The 16,220-nt window shown below is 41.7% G+C and overlaps 1 protein-coding gene across 4 annotated transcripts in view; it reads right to left on the reverse strand.

Moving 5' to 3' along the window:
* Nucleotides 1-16,220, reverse strand: part of LOC146831152 (uncharacterized) — a 1,851,363-nt gene that overhangs the window by 1,728,875 nt on the left and 106,268 nt on the right. For all 4 annotated transcript variants that reach the window (XM_085605390.1, XM_085605389.1, XM_085605391.1 and 1 more), the window contains exon 2: nt 13,218-13,347. In XM_085605390.1, coding sequence (XP_085461516.1) covers nt 13,218-13,331 — 114 coding nt within the window. In that variant the 5' untranslated portion in view covers nt 13,332-13,347. The remainder of the gene's footprint in view (nt 1-13,217; nt 13,348-16,220) is intronic.

A 16,220-nucleotide genomic window follows, 5' to 3' on the forward strand; every position in this document is an offset into this window, starting at 1 on the left:
ATTGCAGTACCTGCTTCCAAGAGAGGTACTGCGGTGGAAATAGACACTAACACCCTTAATCTTGGTTCCCCGGGCGATGATGTTTTTTTCTCAGTTAATGATGAGGAGGATGACGAGGGGGAAGATGATGAAGATAAATCAGTTTCGGACCTTGGGTCCGATATAGGTCTTCGCTCACTATCCTCAGAAAGTTATACACAAGACTCGGAGCTCGGATCTGATACTTCAGAATTAGATGATAACACAGTGAATAGGCTTGGCCCGCAAAGAAGGTTAAAAAGTGTGAAGAAAAGAGCACGTAATAGGGTAAAACAACCGCAAAGCCTCCTACAAGCAGAGGTTGCGAAGAAATTGGATTGGGACTACTCTGCTACCTCACAGACATCACAAGGGGGAAGGAAATAATACTCAATGCCCACTACAGCCATATTTGCTTGAACAACAAGATCAAGCTCAAGCTCAAGCTCCAGCTCAGCCACAGAATCCCAGTCTTGAACTTTTATTTTCAACATTGAAGCAGATGCAGGGCGAGGCGAGGATTGAAAGCCGAAGGGCCAGGCAGGCTAATAAAAATATACAGGGATCACTGCAAAAAGTGAATAAACTCTATGCAGACATGGTAGGCAGGGTTGCGGAGGTAGAAGAAAGAACCGGAAAATTGGAAGACGGGGTCGCTAAATGGAGAGACACTAGGCTTGAGCAGGAAAAAATTACAACGGATGTTTTATGGAAACTTGAAACGTTTGAAAACAGGCAAAGGCGGAACAACATCAGACTGCTGGGTGTGGGGGAAGGGAAAGAAGGACAAGATATTCGATCATTTGTCATTGATTTGTTCAGAGAGGGACTCCCTGAGATAACTAATTGGGATGGGGAAAAAGAAATCCAGCGTGTTCATCGTTTCCCCTTATATCAGAAGAAGGGAAAAACGACAGCCAAACCTAGGGCGATTCTGCTATATGTGGGGAATTTTTTATTAAGGGAGGAGATTATGAGCAAAGCAAAACCTGTGGCTAAGCGCGCTTATAGAGATATAACTTTTTTTTCTAACCCCTTTCCAGGTCGGCTTTAGAGCCAAAATGTCAACTGTGGGCCAACTCTTTAGGTTACAGATGATCCACTGGAAATCTATTATTTTAGAAGGGGGCAGCCTTTATCTTACGTTTGTGGATTTAAAGTCTGCCTTCGACATGGTGGATCGTCGCCAGCTGTGGGAGCTGCTAAAGGGGATGGGAGTCCCCCTTTATCTTTGCGACCTACTAGAGCGATTACACAAAGATACTTTTGCTAGAGTAAGGTTCGGACTAAATGGTGAATTTACGCACCCATTTGGAGTAGAGAAGGGAGTGAGGCAGGGCTGCGTACTAGCCCCCACCCTCTTTTCTCTCTTTTTAAATGGGCTGGTTGAGGATATACTGACCATAAAAGACATAGATGCACCTAGGTTGGCGGGCAGGAAAATACCTACACTAATGTTTGCAGATGACACCCTGCTCCTGTCCAGGACTCCCATGGGGATGGAAAGAGTCCTGGACGGATTTGCTTCATTCTGCAGGAAAAGGAACTTAGTCATCAATGTGAGTAAGACCAAATATATGGTCCTCCACGCAGACATCACAAACAGCCCTACACCAAAACTAGCCGGCCTGCATTTAGAACGGGTGGACATCTTTGACTATTTAGGTTTGACACTTAATAATAAAATGAATTGGGGCCCCCAGATCTCAAAGGTAAACCTCAAATTTGTACAGATACAGATGTACAAAAATAGCCCATTAAAGTTGATTAGCCCTCTGGTAGAGGTATACAAAGCCCAAGCAAGGGGGATGGTGGCCTATGGTGCGGAACTATGGGGCCACAATAAAGTTGACATTTTAACTAAGTCAGAAAACCTTTTTTTTAGACAATTACTTGCACTCCCTATGAGCACTCCTATGCAGCCGCTTAGGATGGACTTGGGTATACAATCCATTGCTGATATGGTCGCTTCAAGACCAGTTATGTATTGGCGCCGACTATGGAGCACTCCCGAACTTGCTAAATTTCAGGAGGAACTGAGATCTATCTTGATAACTCCAAAATCAGGCGCCATTCCCTGGTTAGCATTTGTAAAAAAATCTCTGAGGGCAATAGGGAGAGAAGACCTTTGGCTCACACCCGAGGAGTCATGCCCTTTATTCTCAAAAAAATCTCTGGCAGAAACCCTGGAGGATCACAATCTGATCCAGATTTTCAGATCAGTACATAGTCCCAACCTGACCTCGGTATTTCTCGAAGTTAAAAATGGTTATAGCTTCGAGCCTGCATTAGATCTGATCCACCCGGTCATTGCCAAGAAATTATATATACAATTCAGGCATGGCTCCCTTCCGCTATTTGCAAGAACGAATAAGTGGGCTGGTTCTAGTAGCCAAACCTGCCCTGGGTGTGGCGATCAAGAAAAATCAGAGGTTCATGTTATATTCTTCTGTGCAGCCTATAAAATCCCCCGTCGAAAATGGATTATCCAGTTGGCAAAAAACACGGGGGTTAGGAACGATAGAGAATTGTTCAGGCTGCTGAAGTATGACCCTTCTCCCCTATTTGTCACAGTGATTGCTAAATTCCTATTTTCAATGTGGTTAACCAGGAGACGTTTGCTATTACATTAAGGTAAACCTTGTGATACTATCCATCCTAAACTTAGTGCTTTTTTAGTCCATGCTTGTATGTTTTTACATATACATTTTCAATTATGTACCAGTTCCTTTGTATTTATTGTACATGTTTTATGTTTTATTGTGTTTTATGAACTTTTATGGCTGACAGCCGAAATAAAGTCTTCTGACTGACTGATATAACTTTCTTTGTCCAGCCTGATTTTTGCCACGCCACTGTTGAAAGGAGATGGCGGATGATACAGCTTATTGCACCGTTTCATACTCTAGGGTGTGAAGCTTATTTGTTGTTTCCATCTCGTTTGAAAATAGGGCTTAGTGGCCAATTTAAGGTATTTCATTCTGAAATACAAGCCCAGGAATATCTTAATGAAATAAAACTCTCTAAGGGACAAGAAGGTCAGGCAGCTAGCAAGAGTAAGTAAGAAGAAATCAAATATAAATAAAGAGTATAGCAGGATGAGATTAAGATGAGATCAATATCTCATATGGTAATAAAACCGATTGATAAGATTAGACTAAACCAGCAGCAAAAATGTTGGTATCTTATGAAATATGAAATGGGGGAGGAAAAGGAGAGAGTGGGGGGGGGCTGCAAACTGCGAACCGGCGGACACGCATAGGTCAAGATTGACCTATTTGCCAGTAAGGGGGGGGGTGGGTTCTCAGGGCGGGATCCTTGGGGAGGGGTTGGGGGGGTATGGGTACAGGGCAAGGCACACTGAGAGAATGAATGAGCACAATAGTTAGGGAAGGAGGAATGCTAGAGATAGATGGCATGAAAACATGTATGGAAAAAAAAAGGCAGACAAATATCAAAGCCGAGGAAGGACCAAAGGAAAATAGTAGGATTTACTGGTTGAGACAAATAGTAGAAATAAGTTAATGGGTACTCGATTTGCTACGTGGAATGTCTGTGGTTTAAATGATTATCGGAAAAGGCGGGCAATTGCACAGGTATTAAAAAGGATGAATGTGGATTTTGTCCTACTACAAGAAACACATATAATGGGGACACAAGGGTATCTCCTGGGACAGTTAGGCTTCCAGGTACTAGCATACTCTAAACAAGGGGCAAAAAATAGAGGTGTGGCTATTCTTTCCAGAAAAAAGGACATAATTATAAGGAAAAAGCTAGAAGATCAGTGGGGTATTTGGGCATTGGTTGAGTGTTTACTCAGTGGAAAATGGATCACGCTGGGGGCGATTTATGGATCAACTGATGATGACCCAGAGATATTTGAATACCTGGATCTGGAATTAGCCACATGGGCACCATGTGTTATCTTAGCCGGGGATTTCAACATTAATGGGTCAAATGGACTGGGGCCTGGGCTATATAGGGGTAGAAAAAAAAGAGTATGTCAGGCGTTATCTAGCCTTGTTCAAAATAATGCTCTAACAGATGTATGGGGGAGCTTAAGACCGGATGATATGGGCTTTACATATTACTCAGCTCCGCATAAGACTTGCGCAAGGCTGGATTATTATTTTGTAACTAATTCGTTGATTCCTAGTTTAGAAATTGAGAGATCCCCTAGAGTATTTTCTGATCATAACCCGCTGATTTTAAATTGGGTTACAACAGCTGCTACTCGGAAGGAGAGGGTATAGACGTTTGAAAGAGGGTTATTAGTGATGAACAGTATATACAGCATATGAAACAATGGATAAAGTCCTTTTTTGAGATCAATAGGGGGACGGCTGCGACAGGTATGGTTTGGGATGCCTTTAAGGCTGGAGCCTGGGGAGAGACCCTCAGTTACAGTACGTATAAAGGAAAACAAGAGCGCCTGAGAAATTTAGAAGTAACTAGAGTACTCTTGGATGCTGAGAAGGAGCTAGAGCAATGTATTCTGCTGGGGTTTGCGCCTGAGCAAGCCCTCATTAAGGTTGCCAGGGCAAAATTGCAAGCAGAAGAGAGTGAGGCAGGTAGGGCTGCTAAGTTATACTTGGCAAATAAAGAGAGATGTCATGAGTTCAGTGAGAGAGTGGGACGTACACTTGCCATTCGTACTAGGCAGAAGGTGGCTACAGGGGAAGTTAGGGAAATCAGGGATAATATGGGTACGCTACATATAGACACAGAGGAGATTTGCGAAGTATTTAGGCAGTTTTATGCGAACCTATATGATGAGCAATGTGGTAAAGAGGAGCAGGCAATTGATACATATCTACGGGAGATACCAGCAACAACATTAAGTGAGGATGATGCTGAGATGCTAGAGATACCCATAGACAAAGTAGAAATTACAATCGCTATTCAGAATTTACCCTCTGGCAAAGCAGCGGGTCCGGATCAAATACCGATCAAATTCTATAAGGTATTTTGGAATGAGATATCTAGAGATCTTCTGGTTACATTACAGCAGGCGCAGGCAGGAATTTCTATACCGGCGTCATGGGGAGGAGCGGATATTGTGATAATTTTAAAGTAAGGGAAACCACCTACCGAACCAGGCTCATATAGGCCGATAACCTTAATGAATGGGGATACGAAGATATACTCAAAGGTATTAGCTACGAGATTCGCTAGTATAATACATACCCTTGTTAGTAATAATCAACACGGCTTTATACCCGGTAGGGGTACTACCCATCATACGCGGAAGGTTATTACACTATTTGATGTTGGAGAAGTCACAGGAGAACCGATTGCGGTAATGCTTTTAGATGCAGAGAAAGCCTTCGATCGGGTCTCCTGGGACTATCTGTGGTATACTCTAAAGAGAGCAGGGCTTAGGGAAGGATATGTTAGGGCACTGCAGGCTTTGTATATAGCTCCGGTAGCCTCTATTAGAGTAAATGCTGGCTCCACTATTCCAGTGAGAATAAAACGGGGAACACGACAGGGATGCCCCTGTTCACCGCTATTGTTTGCGATGTACATGGATCCGCTAATACGTAGGCTGGAGATGAACGAAAGAATAGATCCACTAATTACACGTTTGGGACAGTGCAAGATATTAGCATATGCCGATGACGTTGCGGTTCTAACACCAAACCCAACAGAGGCAATAGAACAGATTGAGATCGAGGCAATTAAATTTGGACGGATATCGGGGTATGCGCTGAATAGCTCCAAAACACAAATAATTAAGAACCAGTATGTGCACTGCCTGGATCACAGAGTGGTGGACTCAGGTGTTTATTTGGGTGTAACTATCACCTCTGCCTTAGAGACTCTGGTGGAAAAAAATATAGCCCCAATAATAGTTAAGGTGAGGAAAGATCTAGATAGGCTACATAATTTACATCTTTCTATTATGGGTCGTACAAATATCATTAAAATGATGGTCCTCCCGAAATTTTTATATATATTTAGGGCAATTCCCCTAATGTTTGAGGATAAGTGGTTTAAAACCTTAGAGAACGTGATAAACAGATTTATTTGGGCCAAGGGCAAGACGAGGAGGGCATTGAGATTCATGGCGCTCCCAAGACATAGGGGGGGATGGGCGCTACCCGACCTAAAACTTTATTATTGGGCAGCTGCCCTGCAGTATACGGCAGGCCTAATTGGGGGGGGCAGAAATTGAAGGACAAGGGGCTTTCAGTACAATTGCTATATATGGGTTAGCATTAGGAGCAGCAGCAGAAAATGTTTTTTTGAAGCAGATGGATTCGAGTTATTTTAAAAGGACCAGATTTAAGACAGTTATGGCAGCATTTCGTATCTGGAAAGCTTTCACAAAGAAGTTTGGCCTTGGGAGGTATAACTGGTATACAAGAATGGGAGAGAGCCCCTCCTTACCTCAAGATATCTTCTCTGACTTTGTGTTTAAAGAATGGGGAAGGAAGGTAATAAATAAGATTGGTGATATTTTGGATGGGCAGGGGATAATGCAGTTTTCGGAGATCCAACGTAAATATGGACTGGACTCAAGACATTTTTTAAGTATTTACAGGTTAGAAGCTTTATGGTAACTAAGAAGGGAGGGCAGGCAGGATTTAAGAAAAATCCAATTATGGAGATTATTCAGGGAGGAACCGATTGTACAATTAAAAGATTCTATTCGGAATTGATAGAATCTAAGCAGGATGATTTAGAAAAAGGAGCGGAAAACTGGGCACAAAAATTGGATGCAGGGAAAGAATCCTTTTTTCGCTCATTAGAAATGGGGCAGACTATATTATGTTCCGCGGCACTCCAGGCACATCATTATAAAACTCTGTATAGATTATATTACACCCCTGCTAGAATAGCGCAATGGGGAGGGACAGCAGGTACTAATTGCCCAAGATGCGGAACCTTAGAGGCAGATATAGTCCACATCTTTGCTACGTGCCCGCATATGCAAACAATACAAAAAGACATTGAGGTCTTCTTTTCTAGATCACTAGGATTAGAGATTAATTTAACATTGGTGACTATATTGTTAGGAGTCAACAATTGCGATAGGCAACTCGAATATGATTGTTTTATTTTCATTGCTATGGCAGTATTGAGATTGTGTATTGCTGCGGAATGGCTTGCACCCCTACCCCCGACCTTTCACCGTTGGTTAGCTAGACTAACAGAGATTTATAATTTGGAGATGGCAATTTATGCAAGGAAGGGAAAAAAGGGGAGAAGATTAGGTAGACAAATCTGGGAACCCATAACTAAGTGGAAAGAGTGTCGTTTGAGCTAATATATTTTGATAGATTATAATTAATTGATAGTATATTCTGTATATAATATATGATTGTTTATGAACTATTTAAGGTTTAAGAAAATGACAGTATTGAACAGTGTGTATAAATTGTTGTTGTTTATGTAATGTGTCGAGCCCTGTGCAAATTATATGGGAAAAAACTCTTAAATAAAATAAAAATAAATAAAAACCTGTGTATTACAGAGCCATTTGTCATAATTAATATACAAGGATGCAATTAAGAAAGGAGAAAGAATAAAGGGGTATCAAGGGAGGAAAGGAAGAGAAAAAAATGAAGAATGAGAGGGAGGTAACTAAAGATAACCAATAATCATGTCACTCAGTTTGGTCTATCTCTTGCTAGGTAACAGACTCTGGAGAAGGTGCACTTAACAGCACGGATACATAAGGCATTCGATTGGTGTAGCAGGGCATATGGGCAGAACATTTTCAAGCAAGGGGGGGCAGGGGCCCAGGACAGTCTGGCAGGAGCTGCCAAGAGAATCATCCACCAGCCTAATATAATTTGTCAGGGGGGCCCAAATGTCCCTAGGGCTGGAACGGAGAGGCACCAGCTCCCAGAATGCATCAAGTAGTCCTAACAAAGGGCCACATTGTGTGACCAACATTCCCTACTGGGACTATGTCGTCTACCCCAATGCATCACCACTCTATGCTTCGCTAACAGCAGCAGCATTACCGTCAGTCGGCAGGCCTCTGGGGGAACTTCTTTCTAATAGCCCAGTAGGGCAACAAGGGGCGTGCTCTCCAAGGCGTGGATGGTTATACTTGTGATATCTTTAAGTATCATGTCCCAAAAGTCATGAATCTCATGTCACTTCCACACCAAATGTAAGAAGTCTGCGCATGGTGTCACGCAGTGCATGCAGTGTGTATCCTCTACTAGTCCCATGCACTGTAGCCACACAGGTGTGAGGTAGAATCTGTATAAACTTGAAATTATTCAGTCTCAACCTGTAGTGTGAAGATCAGGCCTTGGACTGGGTGCACTGTTCCTCACTGATTGCCACATTAATGTCATCTGATTAGATCTGACAGGCAGAAACGACCCGAATCGGCGCTGCCTACTGCATGCCATTGCAAAGACGCATGGTCAGCCTGTGCGGTGAGGGATTAGTGAGTATCTCTTCAAATACTGTGAAGTCAGGAGGGGCTAATGAAATGGTGCCGTGGGGAGTGCGCACTACCGCTTGTAATTGGTAATGAGTCATGGCATCCATGAGGGGCGCCATGAAGTCCTAAAAAATATGGTGATAGGTGACAAAAGAGTTATCAGGATATACCATAACAAAGGAAGTGAGTTTTAACACACTGAGAAACACCAGCATTCCAGCCCCCGAGGTCGAGAGGAGCAGCGGATGCCCCAAATTCGGCACAAACGGGGCATACAAATGAGGCAGGTGTGCTCTTTTCCACAGCTCATTCCATGCCCAAACCGTGCATGCCATAGTGTCCACCCATACATGCACCCTACGGGGATGACCAAAAAGCGTGGTCGGAAGTGAGCAAGGGTCCATGTGGTCCACCTCAGGAGCCGTATGAGTCTGAAATTGAAAAGAGTGTAGCCAGAAGTGCACAAAATGTGCCTCAGCACTAGAATTTATGAGTTCTTCATTACCCAAAGATATGAAACTTAAAAGCACTGTATCCTGCCACATGCACTGTTTACGGTCTACCCAAGGGATAACATATGTATTAAAAAGGAAGGGTTAGGTCTGGTAAAAGGTTTTTTTTGACAGGTCAACATGGCAAGTTAAAACTGCAAACAGGTTGCAATAAGATCATTTTAAAAAGGCTACTTAAGTGAGTGGCACAATAAATGCTGCAGGCCCACTAGTAGCATTTAATTTACAGGATTATGTGCATGTAGTACTACTTTACTAAGGATTTCCAAGTAAGTATAAAGTGCCAATTGGGTGCAAGCCAATTTTACCGTGTTTTAAGGAGGAGGGAACTAACACGTTGGCACTGTTTAGCAGTGGTAAAGTGCACAGAGCCCTATAAGCCAACAAAAACAGATTCAGAAAACAGGAGGGGCGAAGACAAAAAGTTCAGGAGTGGCCCTGCAGAGAGAGCCAAGTCCAACAGCTTCACATGAGCTGGTGACTGTGGACATCCTTTATGACACTACAGTAAAAAATTCTGCTTTTGTGTCATATCCTACTTGCCAGATCTGCTGGGTTCACACAGAAGACTTGGTGTGCACTTGAAAGGGAGAGAACAGGATGCCAAAACAATTCTTGTGTCTACACAGTCTGCTTCCTGAAGGACCCTGCTTTTGTCCTCCCATACTCAGGGTTTGTTGTGGGTACAGTACCTGATCCAAACTGGATTTTAGTGTTGGATGTGGGTGGACACAAGAATTAGCATAATGCACTCCCCCTACACACACACACACACCCAGCCATCAGTGCCCAGGTTTAGTGTTGTCAAAGATTTTCACCATCTTAAAAATGCCATGAGATACGGCATTTTGTGCATGTTTATAGTAAGGCAAACAGGAACTGGGATAAAAGTGGGTAGGTGGTAGCCAAGGATTGCTTACTCTATTAATTAGTGATGGGATAAGAGTACACTGCACCCACTAGCTTGTGCCAGGTATAAATGTGGCACCTTAAGGCACCCACTTCAGAACAATTTCTGGACCTGTGGAAGATCAGAAGAGGACTGGACCTGCTGTCTGTGAACTGAAAGGAGTTCTAAAGAACTGGATGTGCTTACTCGTGCATGTGGACAAAAAAGTAGAACTCAAGGGTTAGTTGGCTGACCTGGACATAGACTGGACCCTGCTGCTGGCTTTGCTTGACGCCCTGTGAGTCTCTAAGTGCCTCCTGTGATGTCCTGAGGGGTTTTGCAAGTGTACCCTGTGGTGGATTGGATCTTGAAAATTTAAGTCAGAAGATAAAATCTTTGACCAGAATGAACTTAGTTGATGTATCTGACCAATGCTGCAACGCAGTCAGCCTCACATTTGCTTTGGTCCCCGTTTACTGCAACCCGTGACTACTACAGGTGTTTTGTGTGTTTTGATGCTTTTTCTACTGACAACTTTAAATATTCATATCTCTGGTTCCTCTTATTAGATTTTTGTCATTTGTGTGTAATTTTGTTTATTAACTTTATTTTTCCAATTCAGTTTAAGACTTTTATTGTTTTGCATTTTGACTTTATTACTTTGTGGGCACTGCATGAATACTTTACACATTGCCGTAAGTTAAGCCTGTCTGCTGTGTGCCGTGGCTACCAGGAGGTTGAGGGTAGGTTAATTTAGTGAATTATAGAGTTTACCCTGACAAGGGTTGAGATTATTCCTTGCAGTGGGCATTTGCTTACCTCAAATAGTAAACCAATTCCTTATAGGTTCCTTATGCAAAGAGTGACAGAGGGGTAGAAATTTCAATTTCCCTGTCTCAGCTTGTTCACAGCAGACACAACAAACTCCCAATTACACCCATTCATATAGTGCTAAACTCTTTAATAGCTGCCAAATCTGCTCTATCTTCCAAAGAACTTTCCATTCTAAGACTCAAAAATTGTTCAGCATTCCAACAGCAATTGGACTCAATTGCTGGTTGACCTGGTTATCATCATCCGATACAACACTGCTGAACAAGTAGTAAAAAGTGTTTTTATTACCTGAGGGGGACTCTAGCTCCACATAGATCTTAACCACACATGGATACCTTTACCACTATTCAACTTCTTAAATAGACAAATGGCAAATGTGATAAACTAGTTTGGGTTTCACTTTTTATCAGGAAATATAATCATGAATTTACTCACAGATAGAATGAACAGACCACTTTCTCATTTCATCCATTGCTCTCTATTTATTTACAGAGCAGCAGCAGGAATCAACTGGCTAACATTCACACAACAATGTCAAGGAAGCCCATAGGTCTGGCTCATTCATCTAATTTTGCAGACTGATTCTAGCCAAACTAGCAGCTAATAAGCACAAACGGACCACTCCAAATGACATACAGAAGGTAATACAATTGTTACTCAGCAAACTAAGTTGACAAGTGAAAAAACACTGTTCTTCCAGAAGGAGTTCAGGTCCAAGCGTGGCCATAAGTCTTACAAGGATAGACAAGGATAGACAAGGATATGTTAGAAAAGAGCAACCTGCTTGGTGACCAATACCAGACACAAAGCCTTGGTATTGTAAGACTACAAATCCTGGAAACGAAGCAGTGTAAAAATGCAACACAGAAAATAACTTCTTCACGGTATGTGAATTAATTAGGGAATATCTAGGAATGGATTCTGGGTCTTGTTTAGATACAGCTGAAAACAAATGTTAAAGACGAAACGAGCCCTAAGCGATTCGGGTCTATTCGTCAAATGATTACATGTATTGAGCTATGGAGTTGATTATGATGGCAGATTAACATATTTGTATCGAGTAAACGTTTTTTAAGACTTAGTAAATAGTCTTGCTTAGACTGAAAAGAAAATTGAACAACGAAGTATGTGCTAGAAAAACAAGACATTAGACCAAATATACTATAGCCAAGACAACCTACGAAACAGTTCACACTGCTGGCATTGCAGGCAGGGCTGGCTTTAATGCAGTGCAACCGGTGCGGCCGCACTGGGCGCTGACCTGGAAGGGAGGGCACCGACCTCATGGGGGTCGCTGTGTTAAGCAATAACTTATCAATAAAAAAGTACCTGCTGCCTAGTTCCTTGTGCGTTCAGCTTTCAGGCAGCAATAAAAATGTAAAGATAACTCTTGTGATTAATGTTCTTGCTAGAGAGAGAGATCTGAGTTTTGTCTAGTGGCAATTTTGACTCACCGTAAAGTAGCAGAGAGGGTTAATATGCCTGCTGCAAAGAACAGATCTATATTTTATGAGGATAGCTGAGTGGATTGGTGAAGCCAGATTTTACCAGCACTTTAAAACAAAATAATGTATGTGAGAGGGGCTATGGCAAGCTGAGGGGCACTTTTGCTGCATGGTAGTGAGGGAATCCGAGGAGGAGGCCATGGGGGAGGGCGCCAATAAAAGAGACTGTCGCACTGGGTGGCACCCGCGCTGAAGCCAGCCCTGGTTGCAGGAATTTAGTGGACGAATCTGTTTTAGGAGGACTAAAGGACAGGCTATGAGAAACAATGTTTCCACCCTAACCCAAAGATTAGAACGACATTAGTTGTGTAATAAATTTGTATATACTTTCTGTAATGGTATATTCATACGTAATGTGATTGTGAAATGAGAATTCAGAAGGGAGATTAGGGCTGAAACATATACCTTTTGTTGTTAAGCCAATTTCAAAATTCTATGAGCATGAGAATAATGATTACTGTCTTGAAAATATTATTTCAAATACACTAAAGCAAAATTATTACCACGACATAAATAACGTGTGTCCTGTTGGTACTGAAGGATAAAAACAGAAATGTACAAATTCAACTTCATTTTGCAGCCAACATCAGCAAAACATGTTCTCTGTACTCTTGTGGTTCCTTTAGTAATGATATTAAAATAATTAAATGTGGTCAATAAAGTAGAGTATGCCAGGCATTCACATCTGTCAAAACCAGAAGTGTACCACAGAGCTGAAATAAAAAGCATTGTTTTTTTACAATGTTGACATTGGTGCATGAAAAGTTTTATCGGCATATCTGGATAATGACATTTAGGAAAATGAACTGCAATAAACATAGTTGCTGTGATTCTCTGCCAAAGGTGAGCATTTAGCGTCTTGCACTCATGCATAATCAATACCATTATTGCTGGTTTTATTTTAAAAACTGGATAGCAGAGGGCAGACCTGAAACTGAGAGAAATCAGTACATGGATGCTCTGCTAGGATTTACTGTGGATTAATTCCCTTTTAGGGCATACAAAACAAAATCTAAAAACTGGATCAAGTACAAAAATGTGAATCATACCTCATTGAATGCGTGGTCGCGATCAAACATCGCCTTCCTCAGGTCTTCTTGCAGAGAGCTGCTTATATTGTCCTTGGCAGCCAACTGAGACTTCACATCCTCGCAAGTCTTCATTCTGATATCGATTTGGCTGACCACAGGAAAGAACAACATTTATTTCCGTCAGTCAGTGGGCATGGATTCATTAGCTAGGGTCTCTTCCTAAAATAATAAGCAATTTCATACAAATTTGAGCGAGAAGAATTGTAGATCAACTGAATCATATGTTGGTTCTGTAAGATAAACTCAGAGGGAACACATGTTTATCTTGTATAATGTGCCCTTACATCTCACAATGAAAGGAACTGTACTGTCTTAACAAAAACACATTAAATAGGGGAAGGGATTTCCACTTCTCATTGTCTCGCAATAGGAAAGTGCAGCTGCCGTTATGGTGCAAGTTTCATAAGAGTATCCTTCAAGCCACCGTGAACTCTCAGCTACACTGTGGGTAGGTTCAGTCTTTAAGGCAAATCTTCAGGTGAACTTTTTGGTGAAGCTAAGGGTGAGAGGCAAGAAATGTTCTTCTGTGCCTCAGTGAAGGTCACCTTTACACTTTGCACAGGCAACAAGGGGCCCGATCAAAAAAAAGATTCATTGGCAAACCAGGATGTGCAATTTGCACACTGACAGGTTGGCAAATGAATGCGCAATATGTGATGCAACATATCTTCTAATATATTGCATCATAAATTGGACATATGGAGAGGCTACTAAATAACTCCCCTAATGAATGTTAATTAGACAAGCCTCCGTTTGCTTTCCCTATGATAGCCTGCAAGAGACAACAGTAGTGATTGTTTTCCCAAACAAGAAACATTTAAGAAAAAGCTTGTGTCCATTAAATGAAAAAGTGCTGCATTAAAAAAAAACCTATCTATTTGGGAAAACCTTTGGAAGAAAAAGGAGTCAGTGGCCCACTGCATCACAGTCCGCTCCCTTTCCAGGCAGATAGGCAGGAATCCCATAGGAAAAGCGGTTCACTTTGTGAATCAGGTACCACCTCTTTAAAGGGATTGGTATTTCATCAGTGTTTTTACTACAATTGTGGTCATAAAGCATTGATACATTCCATTGCAACTATCAAACAAGATGACCATACTCCTTTCAAAACCCCTCCTTTTTGCCCTTCGACCTGGGTCGGGAAATCTGTTTTTATGAGTTGTAAAGACTCTTCTGACTCGTAAATTAGGTTTCATATCTTTCAAACCACTCTATGCAAACCCTATGATTTCGCAAATAGCAGGTTTGCAACCACAACATTTTTTTATACATAGGGACCATACTTAGATGTTTTGCCAGCCTTTGTCCCTGATTGTCTCAGCACTGAAATGTACCTAAAAACAGCTACTCTAAGAAATTGAATATAATGAGCATTAGCTAAAAATAAGGGGATATTATTGAGATTAGTTGAAAATTGCTTCAGAATGTACACTTTTTTAAACAAAAATGTGCTGATTTAATGACAAATTATATCAGCATGCAATGTACTACATAGGTCAATATATAATGTGTATAGGCAGTATTACATTAACATCAAAAGGTGCAAAAATGGAAGTGAAATTAGTTTATGCCAGGTCTGTAGCCCACATAATTGTGTGGCAATAAAGTATGGATGCAAATTCCTTTCTGCAATACCAAGTATGCTAGGCATCATTTTGAAGTAGCATATTTGCAAGCAGGTATTTCTCATTTTGTGAAGCACTTTGTGTCATGTAGTTTGTGACTCAAACACAGTGGTCCCTCACAAGAACAATAGGAGAGAAGAAATAATTATAGAAATGCAATGAAATCTATATTGCGCTGTGCAGCCGGACAGGAATACTTTAATATTTGCGAATTTGTGACACAGCAATAAAGTGGGAACACAGACTCTGCATCAATCAGTACAAACAAACAGAAAGGCTCAGGCAAAGGTTAATGCATGGAAAATAAATCATCAATTTGGCAAGCATAAATGAAGAAGAAACACCATATCACATTGAAATGGTACATATGATTGTGTTTAAAGTGTCAAAGAATCGACGACGTTTCGATCCCATGTGTAAAATATTGGGATCATCATCAGGCTGTCGCATCGACACACCTCTATTGAGCGGTTAATGTTGAGGCGTGATTACCTCCGCCTTTACTGGATATCTGATTGCCCAATTGGGTGACTCCACTAACGCTTCCTCGCAACACCTTCTTGGGTTGTGGGCAGGAATTGCTCGATCCCTTACCGTTCCACTGTGGGTCCTTCCGACCTTACAGTTGGCAATTTAACTCAGGAATGTAATCTTAAGTCCTGGTGATGATCCTGCTATGTTACATATGGGATCGAAATGTCGTCGACTATAGATTTCTTTGCATTTCTATATTTATTGCTTCTCTCCTATTGTTCTTGAGAGGGGCCACTGTGTTTGTAGCATACTTGTACCCAAGATCCCTGACCACTCGCAGTAGATTTCCTTGTCTGTAAAAAATATGTAGTTTGTGACAGCAACCCTGCATGTCTAGGGAAGTGTAAAGTTTAGGCAACCCAAATGGCGGGCAAAAATGTTCACACTGTGGAGGCCATTTCCTAGAAGAGCAGGACAATTGCGGACTTCAGTCGCTCACATTGGCCCTGTTGCCCACGAAAAGGGAAGGCAATTTTGATAGATTTGCAAACTTGGACCGATTTTACCAGGAAAAAAACGTACCCTGTCATACTTTTAGCCTCGAAGCTCAGTTTAGGTAACTGCAAACATGTACACCAAATAAAGAATATAGGTGAGCATGTGAACCCATACAAAATTGGCAGTTTGACAATCTTCCAATGGAGACAAAAGTCCTGAAGTGTTTCCTGAATTAACTGAACTGAAAGTCCTGTGGAGAATCTGTCACGTGTGTCAACCAATAGATGAGAAAGGTGCTCTATGCTGTATCATGGTATCACTCTGTCCATTGGGGTCATGCTTGTGTTTAACAAATACTCTAAAT

This window comes from Triturus cristatus, chromosome 5_1, assembly GCF_964204655.1.
Source record: "Triturus cristatus chromosome 5_1, aTriCri1.1, whole genome shotgun sequence".
Lineage (NCBI taxonomy): Eukaryota > Metazoa > Chordata > Amphibia > Caudata > Salamandridae > Triturus > Triturus cristatus.